The sequence below is a fragment of the Cyanistes caeruleus genome, chromosome Z (assembly GCF_971803275.1).
Source record: "Cyanistes caeruleus chromosome Z, bCyaCae1.hap1.1, whole genome shotgun sequence".
Classification (NCBI taxonomy): Eukaryota; Metazoa; Chordata; class Aves; order Passeriformes; family Paridae; genus Cyanistes; species Cyanistes caeruleus.
Window position 1 is genome coordinate 34,697,711 of NC_141732.1, and position 16,574 is coordinate 34,714,284.

General features: G+C 43.8%; 1 protein-coding gene across 3 annotated transcripts in view; it reads left to right on the forward strand.

The window, feature by feature from the left end:
- The first annotated feature begins 1,234 nt into the window (after positions 1-1,234).
- Positions 1,235-16,574, forward strand: part of RNF38 (ring finger protein 38) — a 104,115-nt gene continuing 88,775 nt past the window's right edge. For 2 of the 3 annotated variants that reach the window (XM_086866661.1, XM_086866662.1), the window contains exon 1: positions 1,235-1,775. In XM_086866661.1, the coding sequence (XP_086722787.1) occupies positions 1,250-1,775 (526 nt within the window). In that variant the 5' untranslated portion in view covers positions 1,235-1,249. Of the gene's footprint in view, positions 1,776-15,555; positions 15,641-16,574 lie in introns of all 3 variants that reach the window. The other variant, XM_086866663.1, reaches the window with a different exon arrangement.

The following is a 16,574-nucleotide window of genomic DNA, read 5'->3' on the forward strand; positions in this document are numbered from 1 at the left end:
ACGCAGGATTTGTGTAAACATTTCCCACACACAGCATTGCACAGGAGAAGGCAGCACTGCTGCGATGTGCAAAATGAAACGAATTCTCTGTCTGCACATTTAGATCTCAAAGAATTAGTTAGTCCACCGAGGACAGCAAGTGTTTACCCCTCTAGGTAGTAAATTTGGCTGTGAATTTTCTTTGTTAACGCGGGTGTAATTTTCCCCACCATTCCGCCCATCCTGAGAGCCAAAGCCGCTGGGCTCGCTCCGCACACGCAGCTGTTTCCCCGCACCGCAGAGACCAATGTTCCCGGGCACAGAGGCATTTCCCTCTCTCAGACAAACTCTCAGCTGCGCTCCTAGCGTCTCCTCGAGCCAACCGACGTGCTAGAATGTTGCTCATCTGACAACGAAACCGGCGTCATCGTGACAGCTTAAGGACATCCCTTGTCCTTAACCTATCCCTTTACCGACATCCTTGACTTTTTTGCATACACCAGCAGGCGCGGTGTGTCCCTGTGAGTGATCGGTACCCACCGCCCCCCGCTGACGCCTGGATGGGGCGGTCCCCGCTCCCTACACGTGCCTGGAGAGGCCGGCTGGCCCGTAGATCGCGACCTTTGTCCCCCGCCCCGGGCCGTCGCCCCGTCCCGGGAGCGCCGTGCCGACTCGGGGGGCGCGGAGCCGGACAGCGAGGGTGAAGGGCCCGCGGCGGCGGCGGCGGCGCCCCGTCCCGCGGAGACGGAAGGCGGCCCGGGGCAGGATGGCTCCGGGCTCTGCGCGCAGGGCTTGCTCGGGGAGGGCTGCGGCCCGCCGGGGTTCCCGGCACGGACCCCGCTCCCGCCGTCCCGAGGGGGCACCGCCGCAGTGCGGGGCGGCCGCGCCTGTGCGCGCCCCGCGGGTCGTCACGCCCTGCGGCAGCGCTGCTGCGAGCGGCGAGAGGCCTCGGGGAGGCGCCGGACTGCCGGCGGGCCGCTGGGGCTAGAGACAGGGAGGGAAGGAGGGAGGCAGGGAGGGAGGAAGCAGGCGGGGAGACTTCCTCCTCCTCCTCGGCGGCAGCAGTAAGCAGCAGCGCGGCTGGAGCGGCCGGCAGCGCTGGGCACCGGCCCGCCCCTGCCCGACCGGCGGTGGGCTGCGCCCCGGCCGGGGGCTCCCCACGCCGCCCATGCCACCCACGCGTCCCCGCTGGCGCTGACCGCTCCGCCGGCTCCGCGGTGGGGCCGCTCCTGGGCCGGCGGCCGCCGCCGGCCGGCCGGAGCGCCCAGCGATGCCGGTGGCCGCCCGCTCGGCAGTCCCCGGGGCGCAGCCCGACGCCGGGCTCCATGCCCCTGCCCGCCAGCGGGACCGCGGCGTCGCTCCGCGCGGCGAGGAGACGGGCGGTGAGCGGCACCATCGCCAGGCCGGCGAGGCGGGCCGGCGCGGCAGATGGGTGGCTTCTTCCGCCGCCCCCTTCCTGCCTGCCTTCTCCTCCTCCCCTCCGCCGCCCCCCGCCTCCTCCGTTGCCTCCTCCCCCGGTGGTGGGGCCGCCGTCGCCGCCTCCACCTCCCCCTCGGCTGCCTCCCTTCTCCCGGCACTCTCCCAGACCCGCGCCCGCGTCCGCTCCTGCTACGGCTTCCCGGGACTCGCCATGAGCGGCGGTTCCGGTCGCTTACCGCCGCCCGCCGCCCTCTGCCCGCCGCCGCCCCTCCACGGGCCGAGCTTGCCGGAGGCGGGAGCGCGGAGCCAGGGCCGGGGCAGCCCCGCCGGGCACGGCGCACCCCGCGGCGTCCCGGGCGCCAGAGCCCCGCCACCAGGTGAGCGGGAGAGGGGCCCCGGGGGACTGGGAGCGGGTCCGGGCGTCCCACCCCCGGCTGGCAGCGCAGCCGGGCCGCAGGGCCGCGGAGTTGCCCTCCGCAGCGCCCGGGGTCCGTTCCCGAGTGGGGGCCACGGGCGGGACGGGACAGGAGGGAGGGCAAACTCCCGCTGTTCTGAGCACGGGGAGGCGAATCGCCGGCGGCGGCTGGCGGCAGGCCATGTGTCGCCCGGACGGCAGCGAAGTGCTCGGGGCCGCCTTTGAGCCGGTGCCCGGTGCGGCGATGGCTCTTTCCCCGACGGCCGGTCGGTCGGTCGGGATGCGGCGGAGCGAAGCGCGGGCGGCCCGCAGTGCTGGCGCTCGGGCGGGCGCCTCCGGCTGTCGCGCTGCTGCCGCCGGCGCTCCCCAGCCCCGCGCCCCTGCCCGCCGGTGCAGCCGCGGGGCTTGCGCTGCGCCGGGCACCGTGTGCGCTCGCCCTCCAGCCTGCGTCTCGTCACACTTAGATGTGCCCCGGGCAGCGCCGGGGCCTCGCCGGCTCTGCCGCCCTGTCTCCCTTGCGCAGCAGCTGCCGGCCTTCTGCAGCCTGCCGGCTGCGCCCCGCTCCTGGAAGGATTTGTGTGTGTATGTGTGCCTGTGTATGCGTGTGTGTGTGTGTGTGTGTGTGTGTGAGTGAGTGAGAGAGAGAGAGAGAGAGAGAGGGGGCGATGTGTCCGTGTCCATATCCGTGCCCGGAGCCAGGCTCCTCCCCTCGCAGCGGGCTGCCGGTAACTGCGGGAATTCACCGGGCACAGTGACTGGTCATCGTAAGTTCCTGCGTGCTGCTCCAAAATCCTGACTGCAACTTCGGCTTTTGGCTTGTGAGACCCCCCGTTGAGTGACTTCGGGGCTCTCATCGTCAGTTCCATAGACGTGTTTTTGGATTTCCTCTTAGAAACCGCTCCACAGCAGGATCCCTCTGAGGAGCTGGTTTTGGGCATGTGGTTCGTTCATCCTGAAGCTTCGATGTTTTCAGGACTGTGGTCTCAACATATGGGTTGATGTGCTTGTTTATAATCAAACACAAGAGCCGCTTCCAAGGCTGTGCTGGAGTTTCCCACATGCTTATATTTAAACGCGTGTCTGTGTGGTTTTGGGATCAGGGCCTTAGATGTTTTCCTAAGCTGTTCTTTGTGAATGGCAGCCAGAATGAAGTTGTTTATACATATGTGAAGTTACTAATTAGGAAGTGGTATGGGAGAAGGTCAGAAAACAAGACATCGTTCTTCGGGCCTGGAGGGTGAGGAAACGAGGTGTCTAATTAAGTCTTTTCTTGGAGTGTATTTTTAGTGGTGCTTATGTCTTGGGCACTTTAGTTGGGTGATTTACCGGAGTCTCTGGTATGGATGTTTATACTGATAGAAATCTTGCTCTGAAATGAAGTGGTTTTAAAGACAAGCTCCTCTTGAAATTCGGGATTGACAACATAGTAAAGGATTACAATGCAGAAAGTTAAGGGAGAGTTTGAATTTTTACCTTTGCATTGTATTATATGGTTCAAAAGCAGCTTTTGCTATGTCCTGAGACTGCACAGTACAAGGGGCAGATTAGTCTCTCCCAGGCCTTCCAAGTAAAATATACAGGAGAAAAATATTTTTCCAGTATGTGTTATATGGAAATGGAGGTTTTATCTGATGAAGCTTTATTTCAACTTTTTGTTTTAAAATTGCATGGACATTCCTGGTATAGATGATAACCTTATCTTAAAGCCTGATCTCTCTTAATCTTCTTAAGCTCTTAGCAATCCTATAGACAAATTGACCTAGTATGCTACTGTTGGGAGATAAAAGCTTTTGTATTTTCCACGGTTTGGAAAGTCATGGTGGCGAAAAGTACTCTAACCTTTACCACATAATAAAATCATCATAAGCCTAGGGTACAAAGATCTTAATGTTGGATTAAGGAACACTGGACTTTTTCATTCTCCAGAAAGGGACTTTTTTGGGGTTTCTTCTGAAGTTTTGGTATGCACTATCATGGATGCTGTGTTTAATGGTACTTGCAATAGTGAGAATGATTTTTCTCAAAAGAGCTCTTGCAGGCACCCAAATAAAGTTTTACAATATACTTAAGTCAGCGCAGCAGGTAAATGTTTGTTGCTAGTCGTTGTCTAAAAAATACATAAAACATTTTTAGGTGGTATGATATGTGGTTTGTATTATAATTTTGAAATAATGTCATAATTTACAGGCAAATCCAGGAGATTTCTAGACTGGGCATAAGGAGTGTTTTTTTCTTCGCTTGCTTTTCTCCAAAGGGAAAGACGCTTCATGAAGGTCTATCTTTCGCAGTCAAATATACGTCACCAGAGGGAAAAATGATGAACTAAACTCAGGCATCAGGGCCAAATTTAGATTGTTTTGCTGAGCATCCTTAGTTGTACTCTTGATCCTAATGTATTAACTTTTGGTAAAAAACCATATTACGATCTAATATTCAGACATTGAGAGGCAGCGAAACTGCTGCACTTTAAGCAGCAATTAAGATTGAGAGAATCTTTGCTATGTCTTTTCCCCCAGCAGAACAATGTTCAGTGATGGTTTGGTCTGTTTTGGTGTTGTTTCTTTTTTTTTTGTTTTTTCCAGTATGGAAAAAGTGTTTTTTCCAGTGTCGGCAGTATGGAAAGTCTCCATTCATGGCTGTCAAATGTGCAAGGATATTGGACTAGAAATGTTGCTGATTCTTTACTTCATTTAGAAAATTGATCTTGATTTTAAAAGGCATTTCACTTCCATAAAGTACTTTTCCTCCACTGGGGTACCTGCATCTCCTTGGTGAAAAGGAATAACTTGCCTAGAGGAAAGGTTGTCAGCTAGGAAAAGTGTGTCTGTAGTGGAAAATCTTAGGGTGGTGTGTTTTTTTTCAGGTCTGTATTGATAGTCTCAGTTGTTGCAACATCTGGAAAGGAAAGATGGCTTTTTGAAGTTGTGCTGTATTTTAGACATGTTGTTATGTCCATAACTGGTGAAAACAGCTTTTCTCTTAAACGTCTTTGTTACTCGTGTCAGTTCTTTGGATGTCATCTGTTGAACTTTACTAAGTCTACTTAATATTGCTTTCTCTCCTTCTGTTGCTAAGTCTTTAGTTAGTTTAGTTGTTTTTAAAGGCGCACATGAGGTTAAGTCCTATATTAAGAAGGGAAATGGAAAGTGTTTATTTTGTCAGATAACTATGCATTTGCTAAGTCTTTCAGTTTGGAGAAGCTGAAACTTCTGCTGAAAGGATTAGTGCCTGTTTTCAAGCCTAGCTGGTTGTAGAATGTGAGGAGCTGGACTTCTTGTGAAGGTTATATGAGGTGCCTGTTAAGTGCAGTAGAAAGCTGAATTCTTAGTGGTTCTGCTTAATTCTGTATATGCTGAGCAGTTATAGTAGAATTGCATGTTCATATTGACACGTACAAAACTTCTGTGCTTTTAGCAGTTGTGCATAGTTATACCATCTCTGTGTGGTATTTGTGGTTTTGTTCTCAAACTGGAGAGCAGTTAATGTGGCTTTACAGTGAGAGTTATATTTAATTCTGGCATGCCTGGTGATAGATGCTAGTTTATTTATGACATGGTGATGCCTTCACAGCTTTATAACCATATAAAATAAAATGAGATGGAAAGATACCTTCTTGGTAGGAACAAGTGAAGCATGTTCAATATGTGGAGACTTTTCAAGAGTTACAATTGATTTTGATAGATTAAAGAAAAAATAAGCAATGAAACAAAAAAAAAACCCCACCGAAACCAGAAACTCTCACTGGAGCATCTCCATTTTAATTTGGTCAAACTGTGATGTAATGAAATGGCTTGATGGTACTTCCTGGTTAGAATTACCACAATATTGTAAATCTGTTACTTTGCATGTTTGAACATAATGCATGTTTTGGACACGAGATTGCAACCACCTTTAGCATATGAGAATTACTTATTATAATGTTGGTATGTTAGTTTCACTAGCTTTGAATTATAAAGGAAAATAGGAGGCTTTGTTTTTTACATAAATTAGTTGTACTGTGAATAGATTATAATAATGACAGATTTAATGTTAATAGACATATAATAAACATTTGTTTCAAGAAGTTGGTTATAAAAGATATGAGTTGCATATTTATTGGATTTATTTGGAAAATAAATGCAAATGTACTTCCTTAATTATTTTCAGATAAGGTGCTTTCATTTTATGCCATGCTCTGTGACTATCAGTTTTATATTTTTATTTCACTTTCACCTTGTAGTATTTACAGCAACTGGAAATCACGATTTTATGGCCTAAAATTGTTCTTTGGAGGTGCCAATATCAAGGCAGCTCAAGTGGATGCTAGCAAGTGTTAATATACTGCCACCCCCCACCCCCAACATAAGTATTTACGGATAGTGTGAGACTGAAACAAATCTATTTTAAAGAAAATATATAATATTAATATACAGTTCTTCTGATTGTAGTTCACAGAGTATGAATAACTTGATCCTTGTCTAATCTGTCATATTTTAGATGTAAAATATGCAAAAGCCTGGAAATTAAAAATTCAGAATATTCTCTAAAGTACAAATTTCAGTTTAATAATAGCAAGAAGACCAGAGATACGTCTTTAATTTGGAAATGCATGCTCTGCTTTGGAACGTCTGCTTATGAAATAATCTAAATTATCTTTTTGGTCTGAGACATCAAAATACTGAGCTTGAGAAATATTTTTGCCTTGTCACAGAAAGGTTAAAATGAGAAACTGCTGTAAAGACTATTAAGCATGATTGAGAACACTAAATTCTTGGAAAAGCTGTGTTTAATTAAAAAATAAAGGTGGGGTTCAGAGTTCTTTTCTTTGCCTTTTTATGTTTAGTTTTGCTGCTTATACAGCCCTTTTTCACCCACAAATTTTCTTGGCAAAATGAAATCCACATGCGGACAGAATCTTTTTGACCAATTTTTTTTTTATTTTTCTTTCCCCCTGGGAAAGATAGGCTTTAAATCTTTTTCAACCAATAGCTTTGCAACCTTTTTGTTAGCTCTTGCATCTTAGGTATTTTAAATGGTCTTGTATGGCATATGCTTCATATTGGAAGTTCAAATGGAGATGTATTATCTAAACATAAGGGTTGTCACAGTTAATGTGATGCAAGATGTGGATGGGTTAACAGTAAGGGAAGGTTTCAGAATAAGAGGAAATGTTACAATTTTTTCAGTGCCCTGGTTTTGGCTGGAATAGAGTTAATTTTCTTCCTGGCAGGTACTTGGGGCATCAGTCAGTGTTTGGTGACTGATGGTATTGTGCATCACTTGTTTCTCTTGGGTTTTATTCCTGGGTCACCCCTTCCTCCCACCCCCCTCATCTCTCTATCCATTACAATTATAGTACTATATCATTAATGTTGTTTTAGTATTTTACTTTATTTCAATTACTGAACTGTTCTTTTCTCAGTACACGAGTTTTCCCTTCTCTGATTCTTGCTCATGTCCCACTGGCAAAGGGGGAGAGTCATGGAGAGCTGCTGCTGGTACTTAGGGTTAAATCATGGCACACTGAGAGCTCCCATTACACGAATATTTTAATAAGATAGTGCTGCTTTTCCCCACCTTTGTTTTACTGGGTTTTGTTTGTTTTCTTATGTTATACCTTTTTTAGTGCCTTTTTTTTTTTTCTTAACACCTTCTGGTTGCATTCTTATATGCATATTCTAAACCGTTTTTAACTTGTTTTTCTATGTGAACTACAGTAAATGCTTTGTTGTTAGAATCCCTTGCATAAAGAAAAGATCCTCCATTCTTGATAGGAAAAATACTCTTGTTCTTGTGCTTTGATGACTTAAAATAAAGCTTCCTTCAGGAAGTTGCTTGTTGTGTAATGTAGGGCAAAGAATGCATACTTCACTTAAGGAAAGATGCAGGAAGTTTTCGAAAGAAGTAGTAAGTATGTCATAGGTATTTTCACAACTAATTTAAGCAACCATGACATACAATGTTTTCTGAACTTCTGAAATGCACACACATGCTCCAAATGTTCATTCTTAAAACACTCTTCCTTAGATTTTCTCAATGGACAGCCTGGCAACCGAGCTCTAAGCTCTGGAGTTGCTGTTCCCATTATCCCTGGCACCGTGTTTAGGTTGAGTCTCTCTATCATCCGTCTTATGCAAGCTCTTTGCCACCATGGTGCATGAAAAAGTAAGATCTGTTATCGGTCTTCTGGTGGGAAAGTGTGTCAAGATGCTTCTCTAGTGTCTCTTGTAATAACTGGGGTTCTGCATCCAGACAAACGACCTGACTTGCTTGCTGCATTGTCTGGCAGCTGGTGTGGTTTTCTTGAACATAGGCTGTCATAATAAGCCTTCAATGCAACATTGTAGTATTTCAAAGTTCACATCTCTAAGCATTTGGGCTTGGTCACCAGTTTCTAGGACAATCCCAAATGGGAAATTAAAATATTAAAGGAAACTACTCTAGCATTTCAATTACAACAACCAAACCAAACCAACCCAACCCTCCCCCAAACAGAAGGAAAAAAAGTTCCAGCAACATAACCTCCTGAAAAACTTACTTAAGTCTTTAACTGAATTTATGATCTTCTGTGTAAGGTACACAACTGTAGCACAAGGGTGTGCAGCTAGTATCAGTAAAGAATATCAGTAAAGAACTTTTTAAACTTTAACTTTTTTTAGAGGGTGTTTATGATTGTATCTGATATCCTTTATGAATAGTGGAAATGCATTTCTTCCTGTAATACTACCAGTCTCTACTTCCAAAAAAATGTTATTTGTGCTTGTGTGCTTTTTTTCTGGAAGGAGGGTATGGGGAAGGTAGTGATGTTTTAAGTTTTCTGCCAGCCTCTGGAGGAGTAAAGTATGAATTCTGTGACTCTTACGCTTCATAATCTGCATGCCTGGAAGATTCCCTGTTAGGAAGCCTACCCTTAAATAGTCTCAAAATTGCTGAAAGCCATGCACTGTATTTGTTTGCATGACTTCTAGTTGTGTAAGAGCCCGAGGAATGGCTATTAAACCACAAAGTATGGCTCGAAACATTAGCTGTGTATATGGAGCAGTTGGGTCTGTCTGTTGGAACAGCTCCTGTGTCGTGTGATTGAACTTGCACCACGCAACAGCAACATATAGTTTGACAACCTTTGCTGCCTGGTTTTTCAGCACAGCTGAAAGTTATCTCCTCTTTATCTTTTGTTGCTTGGCACCTAAAATATAGTCAGGTCCCAGAGTGAAAATATTAGAGATTTGTGCTTACTCTCTGCTCGGGTTCTTGCTCTGTGAAGGTTTCGCTTTTAGGCACATGGATACTTCTGCTTTCATTAAAAACCTGTGCAAATGTTTGCTGGATTTGGATTGTGGTGGATTTTTTTGTCTCCCTACCTACAAGTCAATATTTTAAAGTGATTTTTTGAATTTCCATTAAAAATGTGTTTATCTGCTTTTTTTAGTGTGTGCAGGCTTTCTGTACATATCTTTTCCATGGCATCACTTTTTTTCCTGTTTATAAGTTGAAATGGCCCAGAGCCAAGCAGAGTAAGCAGTAGTTTTTGGAAAGAATTATCATGCAGATTTAGTAGTAGGATATTGAGCCTTTTGGCACAGAAACCCTGTGAGTCTGTAATCATTGTGGTTTGTGTGTGTGTTTTTGAGCAAGTTTACATAAAGTGTTTATGATACGATCTGAAAATTGCTTTTGCAGCTTATTTTGGAGGTTGGGTGCAGGTTAGACATCTGAGCTGTTTCAGAAATGCATTTTGATTTTTGGAGGCTTGCAAGTGAAAGCTTTTAGCCACCAGTGTGACAAGTGTCTTCAAACTTAAATAAATATGTGATTATGCTTGTAAAGATCAGCAAACTGAGGTACATACTGCAGGGACGTTATTTCGAGAAAGTGAGAGTCAAGATGTGTGTGATGTTGTTTGTCATAAGGGCCTGTTGAGTTGGACTGAAAAAGTGAATCAGATAGAAAAATATTCTTTTCTTTATTAAAACTTAATTTATTTTTAAAACACTGTCAGTCTCTTCTGCCCATAGGGTATTGGTTCTGCTTTTATGCAACGAGGCACCAAAAATATTACTAATAATGAATTTGGACACTGAGGAAAAATAACTTACAGGATTTGTTGCATTTGGCAGCTTTTTATTTGATGAGGCATATTGAATATGAAGGATTAGGAAAAAGCTATGAAAGTGGTAAATATGGTAAAAATTACTCAGTAGTGACTAGGATTATGTTACCTTACAAACCTGGAAAAAATCCAGTTATGGAACAGCGTATCTCTCTAGTGGAATCGTGATCCTCAGCTCTGTCACTGATTACGTTTGTGGTGAGGACCAGTCAGTGTATTGGGGTGCAGGTGTGCTGTGCCGAGGGATCTTGGCAGCCTGGAGAGCTGGGGACCTTATGGCATTCAGCAAAGGCTGAGGCTTGCACTGGGGCAGAGCTGTGTGCCTTCAGCGAGGGGGTTGAATGTGTGGGTAGCAGCTCCTGACCTAGTGGAGCTCACTCGTTCAAGGGCAGCAAGCTTACATAGGGGCTGGAGCATGGGAACTGTGAGGAGAGGTAGAGGACACTGGGATTTCCCAGCGTGATTGAAGAGATGGCCCAGGGAGATCCCAGCTCTGAGATCCTAATGCCCTCTCTCCTTCTCTTATGGCAGATGAAGAAAAGATAGTGCCAGGCTTTGGCATGCTGGTAAGGCAAGTCACTGGGAATCGGGCTCAGACTGAAGCACCTAACTGTGTGGCAGATATTTTTAGGAAGAATCTTCCTTCACTCTGAAGCAGAGAACTGTGGACGTTATGGGCCTTACAACTTTGGAGAGATTCAGAACTTTGCCAGACAAGGCACTACTTTAAATTGGCCTGGTCTGAACAGGGGGATTGAATTATCAGATATCCTGCAGTTTCTTGCAGCCTGAAAACGTTCAATTACTGTATAGTAAGCATGTTACCTTTAGCCTGGGGATGCCTGTTTCAGGCATTGCAAATAAAGGAGCAGCAGTTTGGGACTGGTCTAGTTGCACAAGGTCAGAAGTGATGGTGAGAACTCAGATTTCTTTGTCATGCAAGTGTCACCTCAATTCTGCGAGACTGCTTTTTTTTCAACCTTGATTTTTTTCACGTGCTTTCCCCACACACCCAAAAGTAGCTTTTGAGTTGGGTATTTAAGGTATAAATGCTTCTGGGTAAAAAATCAATAGCTCTTTGTATTTAAAGCAGAGCTACACTTCTGCCCTTCAGCCCTTCTTCCTAACTTACTTGCTCGTTTATGTACAGTCTGTTTTCATCTGACAGACAAAAGTATGCTCTTCAATTTTTATTTTTCAATCCTAGAAGTATAGGGGTCCTGTCTTTCCAGTCATAACTTGGTACAGAAAGTGCCAGGTAACTTAATTGAGACATGTGTTCAGCAGTGAGAGGGATTTTTTTCCAAGCTTGAAGGGTATGTAAAAAATAAAAAAAAAATGTATTCACTGATGTATTCTTATCCTTTTTTGTTAGTCTTTACCAAACCAGTGTTTCTAATATGATAACTCTACTGGTGTATACATTTTTTATAGTATTTTTAAGGGAGAATGGTACAAACAAGAATTCAGTCAATAATAGAAAATATGAACACAGCAGAAAGTAGGAAAAGAATGGAAAACTGTAGTATATGGCCTCCTCAGGCTGCCTTCCCATGTAAAAGCGAAATTGGCATCCTTAAGTAAAGCTTAGGAATTGGCATTCTTAAGTAAATTGTCATCCTTGTTGGCTTAGTCCATTTCTCTGTAAATAGCTTCAAACTTCAGTGAGGCTTTTTAGCTTTTTAAAAAGACTTCTAGTAAATTACTGGTTAAGTATCAGATAAATTAGTCTGCTCTCTCAAGCAAACAGCTTGAAGGGATCTGATGCTGTTTTGTCTGACTTATTGATCTGTGGACACGGGTAGTTGTTGGACAGTTAGACAGTATTTTGCTTCCAAACAGCTGCAGTCTCTCTGTACGGTCTCTCTGACAAGGACACAGGAAATAAAGGAGGATATTGAAAGCAAGGAAAACCAAAGGAATTGCAGGGAATGGAAATTGTAAGGATTTGGAGGCAAACTGTGTTACTGCAGGGGAAAGCATAAAAATATATAAGAAAATTCCATGAACACAGATTTTCATAATTTCTGATGTTCATGTAACAACTTACCTCTTTTGAGGATCACTCTTAAAATATATGTGCCATAAAAAAGAGTTTTCAAAGCAAGTGAGTTGCCCATATTGTTATGGACTTGTTTCCTGTGAATTAACTGTAGATTTACCTGTATCTCTTGTTTATGGGCTGTGTGGAGGGTGTGTGGTAGGGTGGGTAGTGAAGCAAAACGAGGATGCCAGAGTATTCTGGAGTTACTGAGTCTTCATCTAGGTTGGGGCAAAAGTGGTTTAAAAGCATTCTGAAACAAAGAGGAGTGCCATTGGTTTAATTTATTGCTCTCTAGTGTTACATTTCCGCATTATGTCAAGATTTTGTTTCCTATCAGGTATTTTTTGGGTGCTGCATTTTCTGTTTTAGACTGATGTCATAGAGAGGTAGCTGTTTTCAGTAACTTAGTTCTGCACCTTTGTGTTTCTCCATTTTCTGCTGCCTTAGCCCCTTGGGACTTTTTTTGTCTCAGATAGCAAGAGAGGTGAAGAAGTAGTCTAATAGATTGGATTAGAAAGCAAGACATAGGAGATCATTCTACCAGTGTACAATGCTGTAAGAGAACTTAATTTTCAAGGCACCATATCTAATTATGGCCTTTTATATCTCTGGATTTTCAAAATAGGGTTGATTTTCCAGAAAAGACATACCTGAATGATTGCCACCTAGAGTGGTTTTAATTTTGATCTTCTAAAGATCTTAAATTTAAACAATTTGAAGAAGAAATGTTGTCTAAGGTTTATTGCATCTCTTTAAGAGGAAGGTGTGTACATAAACATGGAAGACCTCATGATCTCTGTCGAGAGAAGTAGGTGAGAATACTTTAGTGCTGTTTAGTACAATTGGTATGACTGTTACTGAGTATCTGTATACTGACATGCTTTGATATTTACTATGCAGTGTCTTTGGAGTTACTGCTTAGGGATTGCCTGTGCTAGAAAGTTATGCTCTGTTCAATCAGCATATCCAGAAGGGCAAGGATGGTCTTCTTGGTCATAAAAGTGACTTTGGAATGCTCATTCTGGGAGAGTTTGTCCTATTTTGAGAAACAGGGTAACTTATCAATATGACCATTTTGGTATGATAACCTCACTGTTCTTGGATTGTAGACACAGTGCATCTGGAGAATTGTGGCTTACAAATGCACTTATGTGTTCTCTTATGTAGACCACCAGCTTATTTATTTCATCTTGAATGAAATTCAATTTCAGCTTGAAATTTCAAGTTCCTAACAGCTGTGTGTGGTACTGAAAAGAAATTTTCAGCCTTGCTGGGGCCCATGTGGTGCCTTTTTGGAGCATGGGTGTCAGCTGCCTCTTCCTTGCAGTCAGTCCATGTGATGAATTTAAGATATGATTTCCTATAAAACAATTGTGGTTTAAACCTTTACCTTGCTTTGCCTAACTCTTGCTGTCTTACGTTTGCTGCTCCTTGCGTTTAAAAATTTTGTCTTCCCCTCAGCTCATTTGGGGAAGCATGCTGGAATCTCCTGGATTGTTCTTATGGCTGTCCAGGCATTTTCCTTGCTTTTGCTACCTCCCAGACCAATTAAGCTTGTCCATTTCAAGGCTATTGTTGGAGGAACAAATTTTAAAGTGCAGTAAAAAATCTTTGGTGAGCTGAATTGCGGCTCTTGCAGAATATTATGTTCAGCATTCTTGTGACCACTGAAGCTTTTTATGTTATCATTGGAGCAGTGACATCAAAAGGGGAGAGCTATCACAAAGTCTTAAGAGAGGGGAAACCAGAACATGTGGTTGGTTACCTGTTCTCCAGGGCTGCCCAGAGTGCTCTATGGAAAATACAGCTAGCAGGCTGAGGGTGACGAATCATGGCCTGGGAGACAGACTTCTGGGACATGAAAGTGATTCTCAGCACTGGTAAACAAAATGCTGTCTTGCTTCAACTGCTTGGATTCCTTGTGAGGATTTTGTATGAACTGCAAAACTGGGCTCAGAACATTCTGCTTATGATCTTACCAAGAAGGATTTTTGCTCATGATTTTTGCACAAGCTGCTATTGTTACAAATGTATTACTTAGGAAAGAAGGGAAAGTGCACTTGGTTGTTGTATATATTAGAAAGAAATGTGGCAGTCTGATCTCTGGTTAAGTCAGAACTTGTGGAGTTTTGCTCTGGCTATAGCATATTTTGTTTTGGAAAAACCTGGGCAGTTTTTTAAGTCTTTAGGCAGAGAGCTTAAATTCCAAATTTTCTCACCCAAACACTGCAGATGCTACTTTTCAGAAACCATTGTGAAGCAGAGCAGATGGAGGCAGTTTTTTAGGAGCAAATTTGCTCTGTTGCCTTCAGAAGTGTGGACATAATTCTCACCATCAACCACAAATAGTCACTCTTCAACTTTGCAAATCAAGTATCATGAAGACAGATTAATGTCTAATCTACTGGTCTGTGTTGATTTCACTCTTTATGCCTGTGTTTATCCTGTGCTTATTGTACTCTGAAATCTGTATTTGTAAAGAGGAGGGCAAGAGGCATTCTTCCAGAAGTCCAGTGGCTGATCTTCTTTGCTATGGAGAGGCTATTGGAAACCTTTGTTTTGCTTTAAAGACAACACAGAAGCTGTTGAAATTGAAAAGGGTAGTGTGCTGAAACAAAAAATTGATATATCAAAAGTCACAAGGTTGTTCGTTCAAAGTCTCCTTTACATACACATTTCTGTTGACTGTTCTATATTTTTCCACTAGCTCTTACTCGTGTTAACATACTGGTGATCTTAAAGAAGGCTTGAGAGTTCAAAACTGGTGATGAGATGACTGATGTGAAAATTCAGTGAATGTAAAATTCAGTGTATTAAGCTGTAATTCTTTTTCTTTTGACATGCATACTTTGAGTTTGTTTGCTTCTAGAGACAAACAGCACATGGATGTGGAAATGTTCACAGACACACAAATGTAGATACCTCATTTATATGAACAGTCATCTCTGTATGTCTTAAAAAGATCTGCCATTTGGCAGTGGCCACAGTCCTCAACTTCTAATTACTTCAGTGCATTATGTAAGGTATGAAAAATAGGTTTACTGAAACTGGCTCTATGGTTTCCTAGAATTATGTGTGCTGAATGCATTGTAAACTTAACAGGGTTTTTTTTTGTGAAACTTGTCTACAGTATGCAGTGGCATAGCTAGTGATTTGCTATTGGGACTGGATGACTCGGCTACTTTAAAACTTGTCTTCCCGTTCTGTATGCTACTTTTCCTGAGATCTTCTCTTCTCAAATATGCCTAAAAGTAAACTGGACTATATATATGTGTCTTTAAATCTGTGTATATACTTTTTGTGTAGAAGTGGAAGCCCTGTCTTCTGGACTGGAGAGAGGTATTCCTTCATTAAGAGCAAAAATAGTAGTTTGTTCAGTTGTAAAAAAAAAGCTGGTGATAACAATCCCCGTCAAAGTAAGTTAGTCTCTTAAAATGACCATGTAGCCTGGATATAACTGCAGTAACTTGTCCTCTTTGTCAAAGTTTTCATGTCAGAGGGGTGTTTTGGCTGCTAAGCTGCTAGACAAACAACTGAAAACTGCTGAGCTTTGTGGATATGTCACAGGTATTGGCTGACATGCATCTGTGTTGCTGCTTTTGCTTTCAGATGTTACCATGAGTATCAGTTGGAGCACAAGGAGCTATGGTAGTAGGAGTGTTTGGGAGAGCTGGGTCTTGTTTACTTGAGAAAGGTAAGAGTGTGATGGGGTTGTGGGAATTCCTGATGGAACAGAGTGAGAATGGGTGATAACTAGCCAGGAAAGATCACACAGCAATGAGATACTTTACTAAGTCAAAGAGGATATCACAAGCTGAGAATTGGCAACTACAGAAAAGGAAATACTAAATCCTCTATTGCCTCTGTAGCATGTTACTGAATTAGGAGACATGAAGCAAATTCCAGAGTATAGTTTGTTTGTGCAGAACATATAAAATGAGACAATATGGAAACTAAAGTAAAACTCAGTGGAGAAATGAGGTTATGTTTTGATGAGATAACTTTAGCAGAACACAAGGTGCCCACCAGAGTAACTCTAATCACTCACCTTCCTTACCTGGACAGTGAAGAAAAAGTATAGCAGAAAGTTCAGCAAGTATGGTCACAGGCAAACCAGACTTGGTTTGGAGAAATTCATTTAACTGCCAGTGAAAAGTCAGAGAAGGATAATGATAAATAAAAATAAACCTTAAAACATCTTCTCCGCACCCCTCCCTTCTTCTCAAGTTCTACTTCAGCTCTAGATTTCTCTTCCTCCTCTGTCTGAGTGGCTCAGGAAAATGGGGGATGGGGGCTGTGATCAGTTATCACACTTGTCTCTGCTGCTCCTCCCTCCTCATGTCTTTCCCTGCTGCACTATGAGCTCCCTCCCAGCTTTTCCAGCATCAGTCCTTCCCATGGGCTGCAGTTCTTCATGAGCTGCTCTAGTATGTTTTCCAGCATGGTCATATCCTCCTTCAAGCACCTTCTCAGATGTGGAGTCCTCCGTGGGCTGCAGGTGATCTCTGCTGCATCATGGACTTCAGTGGGCTGCAGGGGGATAGCCTGCCTCATTACAGTCTTCAGCACAGGCTGCACAAGAATTTCTGCTCTGGTGCCTGGAGCCTCTCGTCTCCCACCTTTTTTTC